The sequence below is a fragment of the Gopherus evgoodei genome, chromosome 15 (assembly GCF_007399415.2).
Source record: "Gopherus evgoodei ecotype Sinaloan lineage chromosome 15, rGopEvg1_v1.p, whole genome shotgun sequence".
In the NCBI taxonomy this organism is placed as follows: domain Eukaryota; kingdom Metazoa; phylum Chordata; order Testudines; family Testudinidae; genus Gopherus; species Gopherus evgoodei.
This window is the reverse complement of record NC_044336.1, coordinates 15,866,666-15,883,445: the sequence shown is the minus strand read 5'-3', so window position 1 is coordinate 15,883,445 and position 16,780 is coordinate 15,866,666. Positions and strand designations below refer to the sequence as shown.

The 16,780-nt window shown below is 49.2% G+C and overlaps 1 protein-coding gene across 3 annotated transcripts in view; it reads left to right on the top strand.

The window, feature by feature from the left end:
• The first annotated feature begins 3,031 nt into the window (after positions 1-3,031).
• Positions 3,032-16,780, top strand: part of RAB37 (RAB37, member RAS oncogene family) — a 69,952-nt gene continuing 56,203 nt past the window's right edge. Inside the window, exon 1 of one of the 3 annotated variants that reach the window (XM_030534493.1) lies at positions 3,032-3,196. In XM_030534493.1, coding sequence (XP_030390353.1) covers positions 3,086-3,196 — 111 coding nt within the window. In that variant the 5' untranslated portion in view covers positions 3,032-3,085. The remainder of the gene's footprint in view (positions 3,197-16,780) is intronic. The other 2 variants (XM_030534487.1, XM_030534491.1) reach the window with 2 other exon arrangements.

Genomic DNA, 16,780 nt, shown 5'->3' with positions numbered 1-16,780 from the left:
AATGTGAAAAATCTTTTACTTGTTATCAACAATATGCATGACTCAGTTTACCCACACTTTGTATTGTTAACCATTGGCTGTGAAGGAGTTAATTTCCTTCCCTGGGTAGTAAGAGATGGCTGGATGTCACATGCCCGTGTGGCTTGACCCAAATGCACTATCATGAACTGAATGGCATGGACACACATGAATGAAGCACCTGGTGAGATAGTGGAAGACCTGATGATGGAACATTGACTCAACGGTGGGCAGCCAAGAAGATGTGGAACACAGCAGGGCTGCAAGGGAGATGAAGACGCAGGAGGTGTCCAGTGGCTGGGTTAAGGACTGGGCTCCAGACTCCGAGAATTAGAAAGAAACTAGGATGGACTCCAGAAAACCATAGACAAATGGGGGCAGTTGCTTCTGCCAATATTAGACTCAGTCCTAGGCTTAACTTTTCCAGGCCAACTTAAGGGCTCTCAGGGACTGTACTGCAGTCGACCACCAACCGCTGGCTTGCCTAGAAGAGGCTGCCCTGTGTCTCTGCAGATACTTAGTGGCTGCATTGCTCCCTGAAGGGTTAAAACTCCAACAGGAGCCTGAACCCCTCTGGACTCACTGGACAGCCTATGATGAGATCCAAGGGATGCGGGAGCCTGAAGGCTCAGTCTTGGAGAAGCCGAGCTGCAGGATTGGCCCTTGTGAAAAACTAAGCTGAGGGCTTGGCCAGTAATTGGGGTATCCAAAGAGCCCGTGCAGAGGCTGGGCTAGCCACGCCCCCTGTCGCTCTGTGACGCACTCGTCTCAATGTAAAATCTTAGGGCTTGGCTACACTGGAGAGTTGCAGTGCTGGTGAGGGGGTTACAGCGCTGCAACTCAGGATGTGGCCACACTTGCAAAGCACAGCCAGCGCTGCAACTCCCTGGTTGCAGCGCTGGCTGTACACCCGGTCGTGCCTCGGGTGTAGCGATTCCAGCGCAGGTGATGCAGCGCTGGTCAGCAAGTGTGGACACCACCAGTGCTTTTATTGGCCTCCGGGGTATAAGGAGGTATCCCAGAATTCCTGTCCACAACAAACCGGAAGAAAGGGGGAGCTCGGAGTTCTGCCAAACTGCTTATTTAAAAAACAAACACAGCTCCTGTTTGCTGAGCGAGCGGAGGCAGGCAGGGGAATTACTTTGGAATGTTCCCAGCTGTTTGCTTGAAGAGAGAAACAGCACGCTCACACGGCAGAGGGGGAGGGGGAAGTCCGTGTTGAGCAGATGCTATTTAGGAGTGCATAATTTACATTTAGTGAATAAGAGGTGGGGGAAGGGGTCAGAACTTTTAAAATGATTGAAGGTAGGCACTGTGTATCTTCCAGTCCTTAGAACTTGCAAGGCAGGGAGCTGACAACAGTGTCAGCTGCAAAAATCCATTCTCTCTGTCTCCCCCACGCTCCCTGTCACATTCCACCCCACCCCCCTCTTTTGAAAAGCACCTTTGCAGCCACTTGAATGCTGGGATAGCTGCCCACAATGCACCACTCCCAACAGCACTGCAAATGTGGCCACACTGCAGCGCTGCTAACTGTCAGTGTGGCCAAACTGCAGTGCTGGCCCTACACAGCTGTACGAACACAGCTGTAACTACCAGCGCTGCAGAACTGTAAGTGTAGCCATGGTCTTAGTCCTGTTTTGCAAGTGCTCTGAACAATTTCGGTTACTGCGCCAACACCCTCTCCTCGAGCCTGGCTGCCATAATATCCAGTCTTCATAAGAGTAAGAGGACTTAGTTCTCCAGTCAAAAGGCCTCTCCATATCCAGTCACTCCGGTGAACTAATTCTGGGTTAAGAGCGCTGAGCTCTTGCGGCTCCTGGCAGCGCTCGCCTTCCGGCAGGAAGGGAAGGGATTGAAAACCCGAACGTGGACCGGGAACTTTCACCCTAAACTCGTCCCTTTAGCAGAGCGCCCCTGAAAAGGGCCGGGTGACGGCAGCCTGCCAGGCCGTAGGCTCTCCTGGCTGCTTATGGGACCGGAGTTATGTCAGAGGGGATCGCTCCGTCTTGCAGCTTAGCTGGGATCGGAGAGCTGCCTGGCGCCTGGCGCAATGGGGACAGGACAGCTGAGTCTTTCCAAGTCTCTCCAGCTCTTCACGCGACCCTTCCCTTCCCTTCCCCGAGAGTGACGATTTTACATCTGAGGTCCCACCTCTTCTCCTCCGCCTCGCCGCGTGTCTGAGGTTCGCGGAAAGAAACTGGCCTGCGAGTCCTGCGCCCCACCTTTCTGCTGAGCAACCCTGGGCTGCGGGCGCTCCCTGGCAGCCGGAAATGGCCCGTTTCCCCCGCCTCAAATGCCCCGCTCCGCTAAGGCTGATGCACTTTGCCCAAGTCAGGAGCTGACAGCGCCTATTGGCTGATGATGGGTTTGGGTTTTTTTCTGTTCCAAGTGGGACGGAAATAGCTGCTGTTGCAGGGGGACTGGAGCTTGCAGAAAAGAACGAGGAAGCCCCTAGAGTCCAGTGCCGCTTCCTGAGCCTTCCCCTCGCTGCTGCAGCCCTCCCTTGCTTCTCAACACGCAGCTGACCTGCGGGCAGAGACAGCGGGGAGGGAGGAGCTGGGGGGGGGGAGGTGAAACACGAGCGCTTCCAAGTTTGGGTAATTGCAGCCGCTGCTTTCCTCTTCCAGCTGCAGGGCTTCAGCGCCTTGCCCGGCAGCGGGGGCTGGGAGCTGTCTCTGGTGCTCGGAGCTGTGCGTAGAAGGAACCCGCGCCTGGAGCTGTCCCTGGCGCTCGCCCCGCGGGCTGCGGGAGCTGTCCCGGGTGCTGAAAACCTGCCCTGCCTGTGCTGCTCTAGGGCTCCGCAAAGGCCACCGGGCTGCTGCGTGCTCCGCACTTTGCAGTCCCGGGGAGCTGCTCCGGACTCCGAACCGGACGCGCTCGTCCCGCCCCGCCCCCCGCCTCCCGGGGTGCGCTCGCGCGAGCTGCGTCTGGCTTGCGCCGCGCCCCCCCGGGGCATGCTGCGGGCCAGGTAGCCGGCTTCCGCGGGGAGGCAGCCCGGCTCCGCCTGCTACATCAGAGTCAGCCGGGAGCCGCGCACTGCACAGACGCACGGAAATTGCAGGGGATGCAGCGAGGCTGGGGCGCTCAGAGCGGGGCTGGCAGCGCTCCGGCAGCCTCCGGGATGAACGCCAATGGAGCGGGCAGCCCTTACTACGATGAGGATCTTCTGCACAAGGTGGGGGACCCACTCGGGCGGCTTTTCCTGGGGAGGGAGGGGAATAAACCCTGGTTAAAAATAGAAACAGCGCCGGAAACAAGACATCCTGCAAAAGGGGAACAGGGTCCCGAGCGCCCTGCGGTGGCGGATGCAAGAGGCAGGTGGGACGTCTATGGAACTGCATGCACCATAAGATCGGCTGGTAGCCGCCAGAGTCCGGGCACACGCCGGGGTGGGGGTGGGGAGCTGCCATCAGTTGTGGGGTTTCTTCCTGGCTGCAAGCCTAATACTGTGTGTTCGCTGTTTCCTGGCGGGAATATAACAGCCGCGCAGTCATCCCCGGGATGAATAGACACTGTTTGTGTCTTAGCTTCCCACTAAGCACCGCTGTGTGACTTCTCCCCTGCCTCCTGCAAGCTGCGGTTTATTTATAGTATGCAAACAACTGTTCTGCAAGCTTCTCTGGGCTTGCCAAGTAATTGGGAACTAACGATCTCTCCCCTCTCCCCTCCCTGGCAACAGACAATGTATTAACAAAACGCGGTGCTCAGCAAGAGCAGCTGTTAACTCGTGTTTGTTTCCAGGCTCTAATGTGTGTAATTAGGAAAGGAAACAGACACCCAGGTTCAACAGAATCCGCGCGTGTTTGCAAAACAGCCCCGCCCAGTGGTTCTGGATTTCTGCCAGCCCGAGCCATGTTGGTGCAGCTAGCAGCGAAAATCGCGGCGCAAACTGTTCTCTGGAAGCGCCGACGCTGTTCTCCTGGCCAGAGCGAAGTTTTTAAAGCTTCCCTCAGTGTTAGGCGGAAAGGCCTGGCAAAGAATGACAAGTATAAAGACAAATGGGGAAATCCGGGCGCCAGTGAACTCAGAGCGAGTTTTGCCATTGACTTGATTGCATGTTTGGTCTTGAGAAAAGGAAAGGAGGGACCCGAGAAAGGTCTTGAAATATTGTTTGGGACGGTTATGAACAGGGCTGGGATCAGTTCTCCCTGAGCACTTGAAGGGGGGACAATATGTCATGGTCTTAATCTGCAGCAAGGGAGATTTAGTTTAGATATTAGGCAAAACTTTCTAATGACAAGGGTGGTTAAGTACCGGAGTAGGTACCAAGGGAAGCTGTAAAATCCCTGTCAGGGGAGGCTTTTAAAAACAGGTCAGACAAACATGTTAAGGGTGGTCTGGGTTGGGGTAGTAATAGGTGGACCATGGGCCAAATCCGGACCACAATACACGTTAGAATGGACCCCAAAATCTCTTTATTTACTTATTAGCATTATTAATTTTTATTATTTTCTCTGGAGTCTGGACCTTGACTATACCTTGACCGAGACATTTGATATTGACAAAAATATCTGGTATGGGTGTATTTGATCCTGCCTCAGGGCATGGGGGATAGACTGCATAACCTCTTCAGGTGCCTTCCAGCCCTACATTTCTATGACTCAGTGAAGCCAGGATTTCACCCCAAGTCCTTGCTCCTGAATACGTACAGTGTTCATTTTCTTAGAGAAGCCCCAAAGTAAATTGAAATGAGTAGAGCAGGCTTGTCTGACCTGTCTTCAGTGAAAGTGTCCATAGCCCAAAATACCCCTCTCCCTACCTTCTCTTCTTCAAATCCCTGTCTCTGCTAGCAACCTTGGATCAGACCTTACAAATGCCCCTGAGCGTCATCTCTCCCAGGAGCTTGGCATTATCAAAAGTGCTGCCACAATAAGCATTAAATTCACTCCTGCTTGGAAGCCTCAGCAGATGGGCCAAGAACAGACTAGCTAGGGAGAGAGTATTTCCCTCTCTGCCCTTGCTATAGTCTCTCCAGGTTCAGTACATCTGCAGCATAGGGAGGAAGGCTGCTGCTGCTGCTAGCTGTACTGATCTCATTTGGTCAAGAGAAGAATTCACTAAAAATTAAAAGGAAAATGATGTGGGTGCCACTTTCTGGTAGGCCTCCTACTTCACATCACTCCCTTTATTGCTATCTGGGACAGCATTCCTAAGGCCTTGAAAGTTTAATGCCTGAGTCCTCTGTGCAGGTGGGAGGGGCCTTAGAAATTGCTGTGGGTTGGCAGCAGGTAGTAGGGCTGAGAGCAGACTAGGGTCGGGCTGCTTGGTAGCTTCTCTGTTTGTAGGCAGACATGTGGCATCATGGTTGGTTTCGAGTGCCCTGCTCAAGCAAACAGTCCTGTTAATTGCAATGGGATTACTCACAGCAGCCAGGGCTGTAGGACGGGGCACATGGTTTTCATGAGAATGTTAATCGCCAGCAGCTCCTTCTTTTTCCTGTTACTCAGAATATGCCGACACACAGAAAAACCCTCCAGGAAAGGACTAAGGATCCTTTGGGTCCTCGCTGTGTCTTTTTGTCTTCTTTCTGCAGCAATAATCGCCCGCTAACAAACCATGTCAGCAGAAACACATTCTATGATCTGATTATGTCATTTCACAGCAGAGTAAATGCCCAGGCAAATGGGGGTGGGGGAGCCCTTGGAATATGCAATTGGCTCAGTTATCTCACTTGACAATGTGATATCTTATTTATTCTTCCTTCAGCCACTAGCTTACTCCTACCCAGGCTACACAAGTGCAGCAGAGGCTCCCTATGCCCTTAACACAGGGCTGTTTGTTTGTATTGCAGTACTGCCTGTAAGTCCCAAACAGGGATCAGAGCTGGGCTCTTTTAAGCCCCGTACTAACAAGTCATTGAGATAGTCCCTACTGCAAGGGACTTACTGTACCTCATCCTTAACCAGGACTGTAAGCGAATGAAACAAGCAGAAGAGGAAGGAGAAGGTAAAAAGTGTGCTGTTGTGTAGGCTAGCTTGATGCACAACTGCCACTTGCTTTAGGCCAGGTCTCCATTGAAAAGTCCTGCCAATGTAGTTATGCCAGTAAAAGCCCCGGTGTAAACACAGTTACACCAGTATAAAGATTCTCCTACTTGTACAGCTTTCCCGACACAGAATAAGTTCTGTTGGCATAAGCACCTAGCTGGTATCAGTAGATCAGTACAGCTAGCAGCAGCAGCAGCCTTCCTCCCTATGCTGCAGATGTACTGAACCTGGAGAGACTATAGCAAGGGCAGAGAGGGAAATACTCTCTCCCTAGCTAGTTATACTAGAGGAGTTGTGCTGCTTTAGCTATGTCATGTGTCACAGCTTAGCTGGTCTGTAAAGCTGGGCCCAGCACCACCCTTGTGTCAGAGCAGGTGAGCCCAGTCCAGCCAATTAAAGGCAGCCAGCAGCACCTAGGCCTTTAAAGGGCAGGAAAGGCAAGGTGAAAGGAGGGTGTTTGAGACAGGCAGTGCCTGGGGAAGGGAAGCCACAGTGGAGCACAGCATAGTGTGGTGGTAGGAGGCCTGTGGAGCCATGGGGTCAGGTGCTCAGGGAAGCACCCCTGGGGCTGCTGCTCCAGGAAAGGAGCAGAGCTGACTTTCAATTGGGAAGCTGCTAGAAGCAGGAGCAGGAATACCAGAGACCCCTTGAAGGAATGGCCTGGAAACTTGAGATGAAGTGAGTCAGATGACTGTTTTCTGTTGGCTTACTTGCCTGTTTTAAGAAAGTAAATTCTCTTAAAGGGGATTTGGTGTAGCACTGTGTGCTTGGAAGCTAAGAGAAACCCTGTGACACACTGTTTGCTGCTTTAACTGTCCTGGCATAGTTAAAGTGTTAAGACCTTTTATCAATTGCAAGTGTTCTGTATGCAACTGGGGTAAGTGAGTCTTATGGAAGAATCTGAAGGAGAAAGGTTCAGTAATTATACTTGTCTGACTATAAGTACAACCTCACAGAAGTAAGGCTTCTGTAAAATATCATGTGTTATCATGAATAAGCTGTTCTGATAGGCTCAGAGTTGCCATCCAGTGATCTGACTGGATGACCCAGTTTGTATTTAGTCCTTTAGGAGGGAGGGATAGCTCAGTGGTTTGAGCATTGGCCCCTTAAACCCAGGATTGTGAGTTCAGCCTTTAAGGGGGCCATTTAGGGATCTGGGGTGCAAAAATAATTGTTGGGGATTGGCCCTGCTCTGAGCAGGAGGTTGGACTAGATGACCTCCTGAGGTCCCTTCCAATTCTATTATATGTCTTTAAGGTCCCCATCCTAAATAGTTCAGTGTGTAATTTAGCATGCAAAGTCTCCTAGAACTCAATGGGGCAAGCTGAATGCTTAGTGCTGAAGCATGTGCTTGAGTGCCTTGCTCAGACTGGGGTTTACATGCTCTCTGGGTTTCTGAGACAGCTATGATAATAGTGCCTTCTGAATAGTTAAGAAGGTTCTATGTGACTGAGTGCTTCCTTGCTTTATGCATTTGAAAGAACTCAGGCAGCAACATCTGACAGCATACAAGCTGTCCTGAATAAACCCCAGGAAGATCCTCAAAGGAGGGAAGCTACCCAGCTATGTACATAAAACTTTACAATGCTTATTTTAGTTGGTATTTTTAAAAGAACTTCTGATCACTTGAAGGAGTGAAAAAAGGTTTTGTCCTGGTAAAAATCACAAAAGAGCAACTGAGCAGGATTGGGGGTGGGAGGGGGAGGGAAAGAGGTGGAGTTACAAGAATGCAGATCTTGCTGGCTGACCATGTCCTCAAAACTAATCATGATTTAAAATGAGCTCTGTATGCCCCCCCTGCACAGTCAGGTTTTGTTCTGTTTGTGTGAGTGCCTAGTACAATGGGGTCCTGGTCTAAGGGTGGTCTCCCGGGTACTACCATCACTCCACTAGTAAACTGTCAGCAGTGAAGATTTACCTGATGGAAAACACTCATCGCATCCTCCTGACTCTTTTACTTCCTTGCATTAATCATGTATATCTCCTGCACCATTATGTATATTGAGATACAAATAATGGCTCCCATCATCATTAATTTGCTATTTGATAGCCCCACTCCACTGTGTATCATTCAATGTATTTCTCATTTTGGAGACATGCATCAAAGTAGCTTTGTCCACTGTTTAAAACTATCCTAAAAATTCCCTTTCTGTGAGAGCCTATCAGGCAGCAGTATCAGGTGTGGGGGGGCGGAGGCCAAGGGCTTTGATAGGGAAGCTCCCATATGAGTAGACTAATAAGAGAGAATATCAATGAGTATCTGTTAGAAGTATATCAAATAATGAATGGTAGATCAGGAGCATCTATTCTTCCTGCCTCGTAACATAAGAACAAGGGACAAATGTAATAAAATAAACAAGTGGAAAATTTGAAGCTAATAAAGGGATATTTCTCCCACACACAATGTGTAATGAGTTCCACAGTCTAATTGCCCCTGGAAGTCACAGAGGCTGAGAACTTAGCATGATCCAAAAAAGGTTCTGGATGTTTATATGGTTACCATAATTATAGTGAAATCTTTGGAGCCTTATGCCTCAGGGTTTAAGCTGATCTTTAACTTTTGGAGATCAGGATGAGACCTATAATGAGGGGGCAAATGATCTCCCATCTCTGTCTGCTGTGGAGTTCTTAAACCTTCAACTGAAGCAGCTAGTGCAGGCCAGTGTCCAACACAAAATGGACTTTGGTTTTGATGTAGTAAAGCAAGACCTACATTCCTACGCCAGCAAAGAACACAATGTAAGTGCTGGCTTCTGTATTTGCCACCACTTTGTGCAGTTCCAGCTCTTCCAGCACTTGGCTGGCTTTTAAAAATCAAATTGCTTTTGTATGCTGTCTAGACAGTCTTGCAAAGCTTTCATTCTCTCTCTGGCCACATTAACCCACCACGTATCTTGATGGGATTTGCTTTTTAAAGTTTGTCAGCCACATGCCAACCAGGTTACAGGAGATCTTATTGTTTGCTCTCACTCATCACCCCTCCCCACCCCATCCCATCGTCTTTCACCAGCAGCTCACTGAATGAGTTACTGCTGTTACGGGTTTCAGAGGGGTAGCGATGTTAGTTTGTATCAGCAAAAAGAACGGGAGTACTTGTGGCACTTTAGAGACTAACAAATTTATTTGGGCATAAGATTTCATGGGCTAAAACCCACTTCATTGGATGCATGCAATGGAAAATACAATAGGAAGATATGTATAAAAACGTATATTACACACACAGAGAGAGCATGAATGAATGAATGTTGCCATACCAACTCTAACGAGACTAAGCAATTAAAGTGGACTATTAGCAGGAGGAGGAAAAAAACTTTTTGTAGTGATAATCAGGATGGCCCATTTCAAACAGTTGATAAGGTGATGTGAGTAACAGTTGGGAAGGGGGAAATAGTTTTTACTTTGTGTAATGACCCTATTTTCCCCCTTGCTAATTTTCCCCCGGCGGGAGCTCGGGCACCAGCGTCTGTCCTCTCTGGCAGCCTGCGGCCAGTTTAACTTAAACCAAAACAATTGTTAAACTGATTTTAAACCTGAGTGAACACCTGGTCAATCTGTTTAAAACTGGTTCTATTTGTTTAGCTTATCCCTGTAAATTCTTCAACAGGAGCCAAACTAATATAAGCTGGTGTTAAACTAGAGCTGGCTGAAACTGGGGAATGCCATTCTGTGGGCAAGTCAGGCATTTGGGAATATTCCCTTGTCCCAATTGAGACACCAAGTGGAACTTTCCCATGGAATGAAACGTCTGGAAAAAATGTAGTTTTGGAAATATGGAAATGACCTTCCTGAGGTTCTTTGTTTTGATTTGGTTATAAAGGGAAAATGAAGTGCTTTCCCCAGCTCTGAAATGAAGCATGTCAAACTGGGGTTTTTGTGGTGGGAAACTTGTTTCACTGGATAATTTTGTTTTTTCTTGACCAGCTCTAGTTTTAAATTGATTTAAGAGCATCCACTCACAAACTGATACCAATGTGCCTAAATCTGTATAAAATAACCTATTACTTAAACCAGGGCACTCTCTGCATAGACCCAACCTGAAGAAGGCTGATGAACCCTGGCCCCATTCAGCTTATAGCAAAAGTACCTTTTACTTGAATGGGACCATCTGGCCCATGGTACAGAGAAAAGATGTTGTTTAACGATCCTGGGGGAGTGTTTCCTCTTGGACACAGCACAGCTGCAGGAGAAGATTTGTACCTCTTCATGCACCAGTGCCTACCAGGACTCTTGGATTGTTTCTGATTTCATTTTAAAAGTAAATGCAGAAGAGGGAACATTGCTTATTAGCGCTGAAAGTTTCTTCCACGGGAAGAGACTTTGCTGCATCCAAACAGAAGATGCATGAATCCATCGCCCTGTTGCCTGTCCTCTGGAGTAAAGGGCTTGGAGGAACTGCACTGCGCACAGCTTAGCATTACGTTGCATAGTGCTTGGCCTCTTATAGCCTTCCAGGAGCACCGCCTGGGCCATGAGCTGAATTGCTGTGTGGTCAATGACCGGGATTCTACTGTTCAGGGGACTTGGACCAGTTGCTTGTGGGCTGGGCTTGAGTAATGGGGGGCGTGTTTGTTTAGGAAGCCTGGAGCCTGAACATCTCTTAGAGCAGGGGTTCTCAACGTTTTTTCCTTCTGAGGCCCATACCACATGCTATAAAAGTTCCAGGGCCCACCTGTGCCACAACTGTTTTTTTTCAGTGGATTAAAAGCCAGGGCTGCATTAGCAAGCAGAGCAGTTGCCCAGGGCCTCACCCCACAGGGGGGCCCACAAAGCTAATTTGCTTGGGCTTTGGCTTTGGCCCAGGGAGGAAGAGGTCAAGCTTCGGCTGCAGCCCCAAGCAGTGGGGCTCGGGATTCTGCTTCCTGCCGTGGCCCCCCAATGAATCAACACTGGTCCTGCTCTCTGGTTTATTTTGGTGGGCTCCCAGAAACCTGCTCATGCTCCTATCAGGGGGCTCCAGATCTTGGACTGAATTGCTGTCTTAGACAACACCTCTCTCTCTTCATAGAGGGTTAAGATAGGAATCCTGAAGTCTAAGCCCAGCTCTGACATTGACTTCCCCTCTGCCTTGGGCAAATCACTTAACCTCTCTGGCCTTAGGGAAACCCCAATTTACTTGCTTGCCTCCCCTGTGTGCTGCAAGGGTTAATTAATGTTTGTCAAGGGCTAGGAAGAGGGAAAACAAAGGGCTGTATGACTGTTCTTTCCTGGGTACTTGCAAATATAGAACCCTTCACAGGATGAAGGAACTGTGAATACACTGAATTTAATGCATTGTGAAGATGACACATTGGACTGGGAAGGTTGGTCCAGTTAATTTATAACCACTTTATGCCTATGGCATTGCACACATGCATCAGCCTTCTCGATGCTGGGAGAGAGAGACCATATATTTACATCATTTAGGGCCCCATCCATGGGAAGTCTCGTGTGGACTTTGGATTTGACTAAAAGCCTGATCATGTAGTTCTAACCCAGGCAAAACTCCCATTGACTGCATTGAGAATCCTGCCAGAGGACAGCAGCAGGATGTTGGAATGTAACTGCCTGCAGCTGAGATGTCTGTGATTAGTCTTTTCCAACTACAGTACTCTCTGTAATGGGGAGCAATTTTATCTTTAGCTTTACAAGTAATTTCTCCCCTTAAAGACCTAAAGCAGAGCTCTGTCTGGGAGATGCTGAGAGTTTCTCCAATTCCTTTTCTCCAAGAGCTGTTGCCAAGTAGGATTCATTCCTTGAAACTCTCTTCATTCTATTTCAGGAGCAACGGTTATGTATTCCCTGGCTGCTTTAACCAATGCACCATGGGGGTCTGTCGTACATTTGACCATTGGTGTGAGAACTTGACTCTTTCTCTGTAAGAATCAGATCTGGATTTATGAATCTGAACTTCACCCTGTTGTTTGGTACTAAGTCTGGAGAGACCCCTTGACATAAAAGCTTGTGTGTTGAAATAGCACCTGGGAGGCTTTCAGTGTGTCTTATGTTTTGTGATGATTCATCTAGCCATCCTTCTGCTGCTTGAAAACCCTGTTCAGTCTCCTACAGGGTAGAGACAGTTACATTGGGACTCATTTATGCCTGACTCTGCCACTCAATTTACAAGTCCCTGAACCTTGCTTTGCCTCAACCTGCTGCTCCGTATAATGGGAAAGGTAGTAATCTCCGAGGGAGGTAACGGCCTTCATTAACATCTGCGACATGCTTAGGCCTGTTGGCTGTAGGATGCTATGGATGCACAAAGGACACTGCCTAATAACTGCATTTTCATTTCCCAATCTATTTCCCCAAATAAAAGGGACTGGCCTGCTGAGCCAAGTGGGAAGGACACAAAAGGAAGAATGTCTATGGAGTCAGTGAGGTGCAAATTACTCCCCCTCCCCCCCCACGCTGTAGCTGTGATGCTCAAACACCATCTCTTCCCCCCCGACACACACATTAATATGGGGATGACAATATTGAAGTGATGCTTCCCTCCTGAGGCCTGCCTGTCTGGAAAACCTGTAGGTGCAGTTAGAATATGGTCTGCACTTGCTTTACATGATCTCCATCTAGCGAGCCACACATCTCTGCCTCTTGAAGGGAAACTCCACCCTTCAGGGTGCAGTGAGAGGTGGTAGCCCAGAGAGGTAGTGGTGGCTGCTGCTTGCTGGGGGCGGGAGGGGCTGGAGGCTTAGTTTTGTGACTAGAAAACAGGGTAAAGTAAAAGAAAGTGACATGAGAGCTGCTGAGGGAACTCTCAACTAACCCCTCGACCCCCGCCCCCATGCAACAACAAATATTAGCCCTGCTCCTGCATGAAAGTAACTCTGCACAGCTGTGTTGCCCCACCATCAGTGAGTTCATCTGGGGTTACTCAGGTGTCTGTCAGCAGGATCGGGCTGGGAGGGAGAAAATAGCTGGAGCTAACAAGGTACTTACTTCTAGCTCCCCAATCCCCGTGTGTGAAATGCAGCCCCGCGCCCACAGCCTGCCTGTATGGCCTAGCATCACCTATGTTCCACTTCAGCTATATTTTCAGGGCTTCATCTAGACACAAGTGGTGCCTAATTCTAGGTGAGCTCTCCGTACAGGGGTACACTTCACTCCTCTTCTCCACCCCCCCCCCAATATGTTGTATCCCTTTCCTCTCCTTAGACTAGAAGATGTGTGGTGCAATGACCAGGTTGTCCTATGTGTTTATACAGCCCTGCACAGTGGGGACCCAATCTTGTTTGGGGCCCTCGGAGTGCTACTGTCATATTAATAATGAAGGTCCCAGCCCCATCTCCTGCAGCTCTGACATATTCATTGTTATCCCTGATAGACAAGAGCAGGTTCCAGAGCAGCACCAGACTCACTTAGCAAACCTGGTTGCATCAGATGCTTCTGTTATAAAGGCTGCTGTGCTTCTTGCATATTTGCAAATACACTGTCTCAGTTTCAGGGTAACTGTATTTCTTTTCCCTCCTCTGGGATCCCTGGAAGGCACCCATGAAAGATTTCCAGCTCCCAGCCATCACCTCTCCTGGGTGGAGACCTGCATCTTGCTCCCTTCTGACCAGGGTTTCTAAGTCTGCACAGCTCCCTGATCTCTATTCTAATAGACTGGCCTGCTGGGGCTGCCTCAAAGACAAATGCCTGTGGTTTGCTTTCTCCAAGAGCCATGACCAGTGTAGTGACAATAATTACAAGTCACTACATCGCTTCTGCTAAGCAAGCACCTTTATTCTTAAGATAAAAGCATTACAGAGCGAGGCTCTAAAACAGCGAAAGATGCGTGATGATAAACTGACCAGCGGTCACACCCCCTCCAACCCCAACACTGGGCTCTGGAAAATGCCAGTCCTTCCAAACCCTGCAACTGGATTTTTTTTCCCCCTGTGGTTACAAGTTCATATCGGTCTTTTTAGATCACAAAGTAGAAGGAAGGTAGGTCCTGAGTCAGTTTAAAAGTGGGTTAACTATCCCCAAAATCTTTTCTTTGGCTGGTCTCTGAAGAATCCAGTCTGAACCAGACTACCACTTCCCAGCCTTCTTGAAGTGTTTTATACCCTGCCTGATCTGCCTTACTCCTCGCCTGCTGCCTTCATTTTGTGGAGGAGCTGTGTTAACCCTCACCCTCACCCTAAAGTACATGCTGTACCTGGCCCACGCAGATACATAAACCATTCGTACATTTAGTACAATGTGGTCCCCCCAAGAGGGCAACCTCCTGTAATATGTCACATGCATCTCTTGGTTTGAGACTGGCATGAGGAAGTGGTCTGAGTTTCCGTCAGCAGGGCATTGCTCTAGTTTCTTGTTTCTTTAAATATCCTTCCCCACCACCCTGTAAACACATGCGCACAGTCTCCTGTTAATGAACTTTTAGCTTAGGGGTGGAGACAGAGTACCTTGGCTCTGAACTATTCCAACTCAGATCTGACTCCTGTCAGTCCCCCTGCGTCTCCCAATGTCTGTCTAGATGACAAAACCAATGAGGCAGGAGTGAGCGCTCAGAGCTGAGGTGTTGTGCATTGGTTCATTACAGGGTCTGCATTAAAGACCCCCCCCCCTCGGGCTCCTGAATGAAGGGTCTGGGCTTGTGCCAGTCCCTCTATGTGCACCTCACAGCAGAACCACACTAGGCTTGGTGTAATTCATCAGCTGGCAGCCTTTGCTGTAGAGAAGCCCAGGATTAGTAAGGCAGGCACGGAAGAAGGGTGAGACCATTGACAGAACTGGGGGAGAGCTCAGGATGTGGCTGTGGGTCAGTATTGGGGTGCTTTGTTGGCAGAGCTATAGCACAGCACATGCGCTCTGTGCCTGGCGCAACCCACCCCTGTAAATAACCCTACTGAACATTTTGGTATATACCACTCTTCCTCCATAGAGCTCTCAGTGCATATCCGTCCCCCAGGCTTCACAAGGGGGGAAACTAAGGCACAAAGAGGTGAAGGAGCTTGTCCAAGATCAGACAGGGGGTCAGCTGCAGAGCTGGGAACAGCACTCACGGTTCCTGACTCCCAGTTTGGTTTCCTGTCCTTGGACCATGCAGCTGCTTCCTGACTCTCCCCCCACACCTTCCTTTCATGAGCATTAAACTTACAGAAACTTCCAAGTTTGGGAGTATCTTCAGTGAGTGAATTCCACACCCTATTTGGCGGCCATAACCCACCCACTGTCCCCAGCCAGCAGAGTCTGGGCTGCCTCCTGGAACACCAGGCACCTGACTGTAGGTGACACTAAAAATCTGACATCACTGGTTTCTTCAGCTTCCTCTCAGTGGCTGACACAACTGAGGCTGAGGTTATGGCCTTATAGGACAGGATAGGTCTTAAAACACGAGGCTTTGCCACTATCCCGAGGCTGCAGTCCCACCTCCTGTTCAATGCAATTTGCCCATGGCTGCAGTGTTTTCATCCTGGCCTTCAAAGAGTTAAAATAACATGATTTGTTTCTAGTCTGCCAGGCTATTTTGCATGAGCCTCATCCAAAGCCCTCTGGAGTCAATGGGAAAAACTCCCCTTCACTTCAGTGGGCATAGCGGCAGGTCCTGTGCCATCTCCAAGGGCTGAAAGCCACAGAGTTTAAAGTCCCAATGGATCATTAGATCATCAGGTCTGATCTTGTCTGCATCACAGGCCATCAGATGTCATCCAGTTACCCCTGTATTGAGCCTGATAACTTTTGTGTGGTTAAAGCAGGTGGAACCAGACTGGCTCCCTGAAGACATCACACAATAGAGCCTCGACTTGGGTCATCCTACTCAAGAGATGCACTAGAGATGCTACTGACTCCTGTTCTGCAAGTGCAAGTTGGAAGCCTCCTTGACCTGGGAGCTTGGCTGTGGGAACTACAGGCAAAGGATAGAGACGGATCAATAAGCCATCCAGCTCCCTAGCTATGAATTATTTACCAGCTCTTAGTGATATCATGGCCATGAACTAGAACATGCATTAGTGCTGCCAGCCAACCCTATTGAAAAGGAATGTGTTCTGCACAGGCAAATGTTGGTCTTTCCCTGTCCCCTGGTGCTGTGTTATCAGGAGCTCCCCATTAAAATGTCACTGCCCATTTAGCAACATAATGCGTGCAATGAAATAATGCAAAACTCCCTCCCATTTCCTGTCTCTCATCTGGTCTTGCCAACCCTCCCCTCCTAGGGCTGTTGTCTTCTCTCTCCAAGGCCTATCCCCTAGCAATCATAGAATATCAGGGTTGGACAGGACCTCAGGAGGTAGCTAGTCCAACCCCCTGCTCAAAGCAGGACCAATACCCAACTAAATCATCCTAGCCAGGGCTTTGTCAAGCCAGGCCTTAAAAACCTCTAAGGAAGGAGATTCCATCACCTTCCTAGGTAATCCATTCCAGTGCTTCACCACCCTCCTAGTGACACAGTTTTTCCTAATATCCTAACAATGTTGCATCATCTCCACCGAACTGGTGCCATTCCATGCTGCTTGGTGTCTGAGGTCTTTCTCCTTTCTTCCATTGGGGGCCCATTCTAATCAAAGTCCTGGCTGCCTTTTTGGGGAATGCTCCTGTCTAAGCATTGTCCCCAAATGCCCCACATTCCACCCCTTGTCTTTCTGTGGTCCTGCTCCCATGGTGCTCCCTTATCTCTGAGAAGCTATGATGCATGCAGCCTCTTCACTGTCTCAGCAGAGCTGGGGGACAAAGATGTTACCACCACCATGCTCCCTGGGTCAGGATGAATCCCAAACCCAACCTCTCTTCCCTCAAATCTAGGAAACTGGAGCAGAACTACATGACTTGGACCCATCTCTGCAGAATCACATTTTCCCCCCACC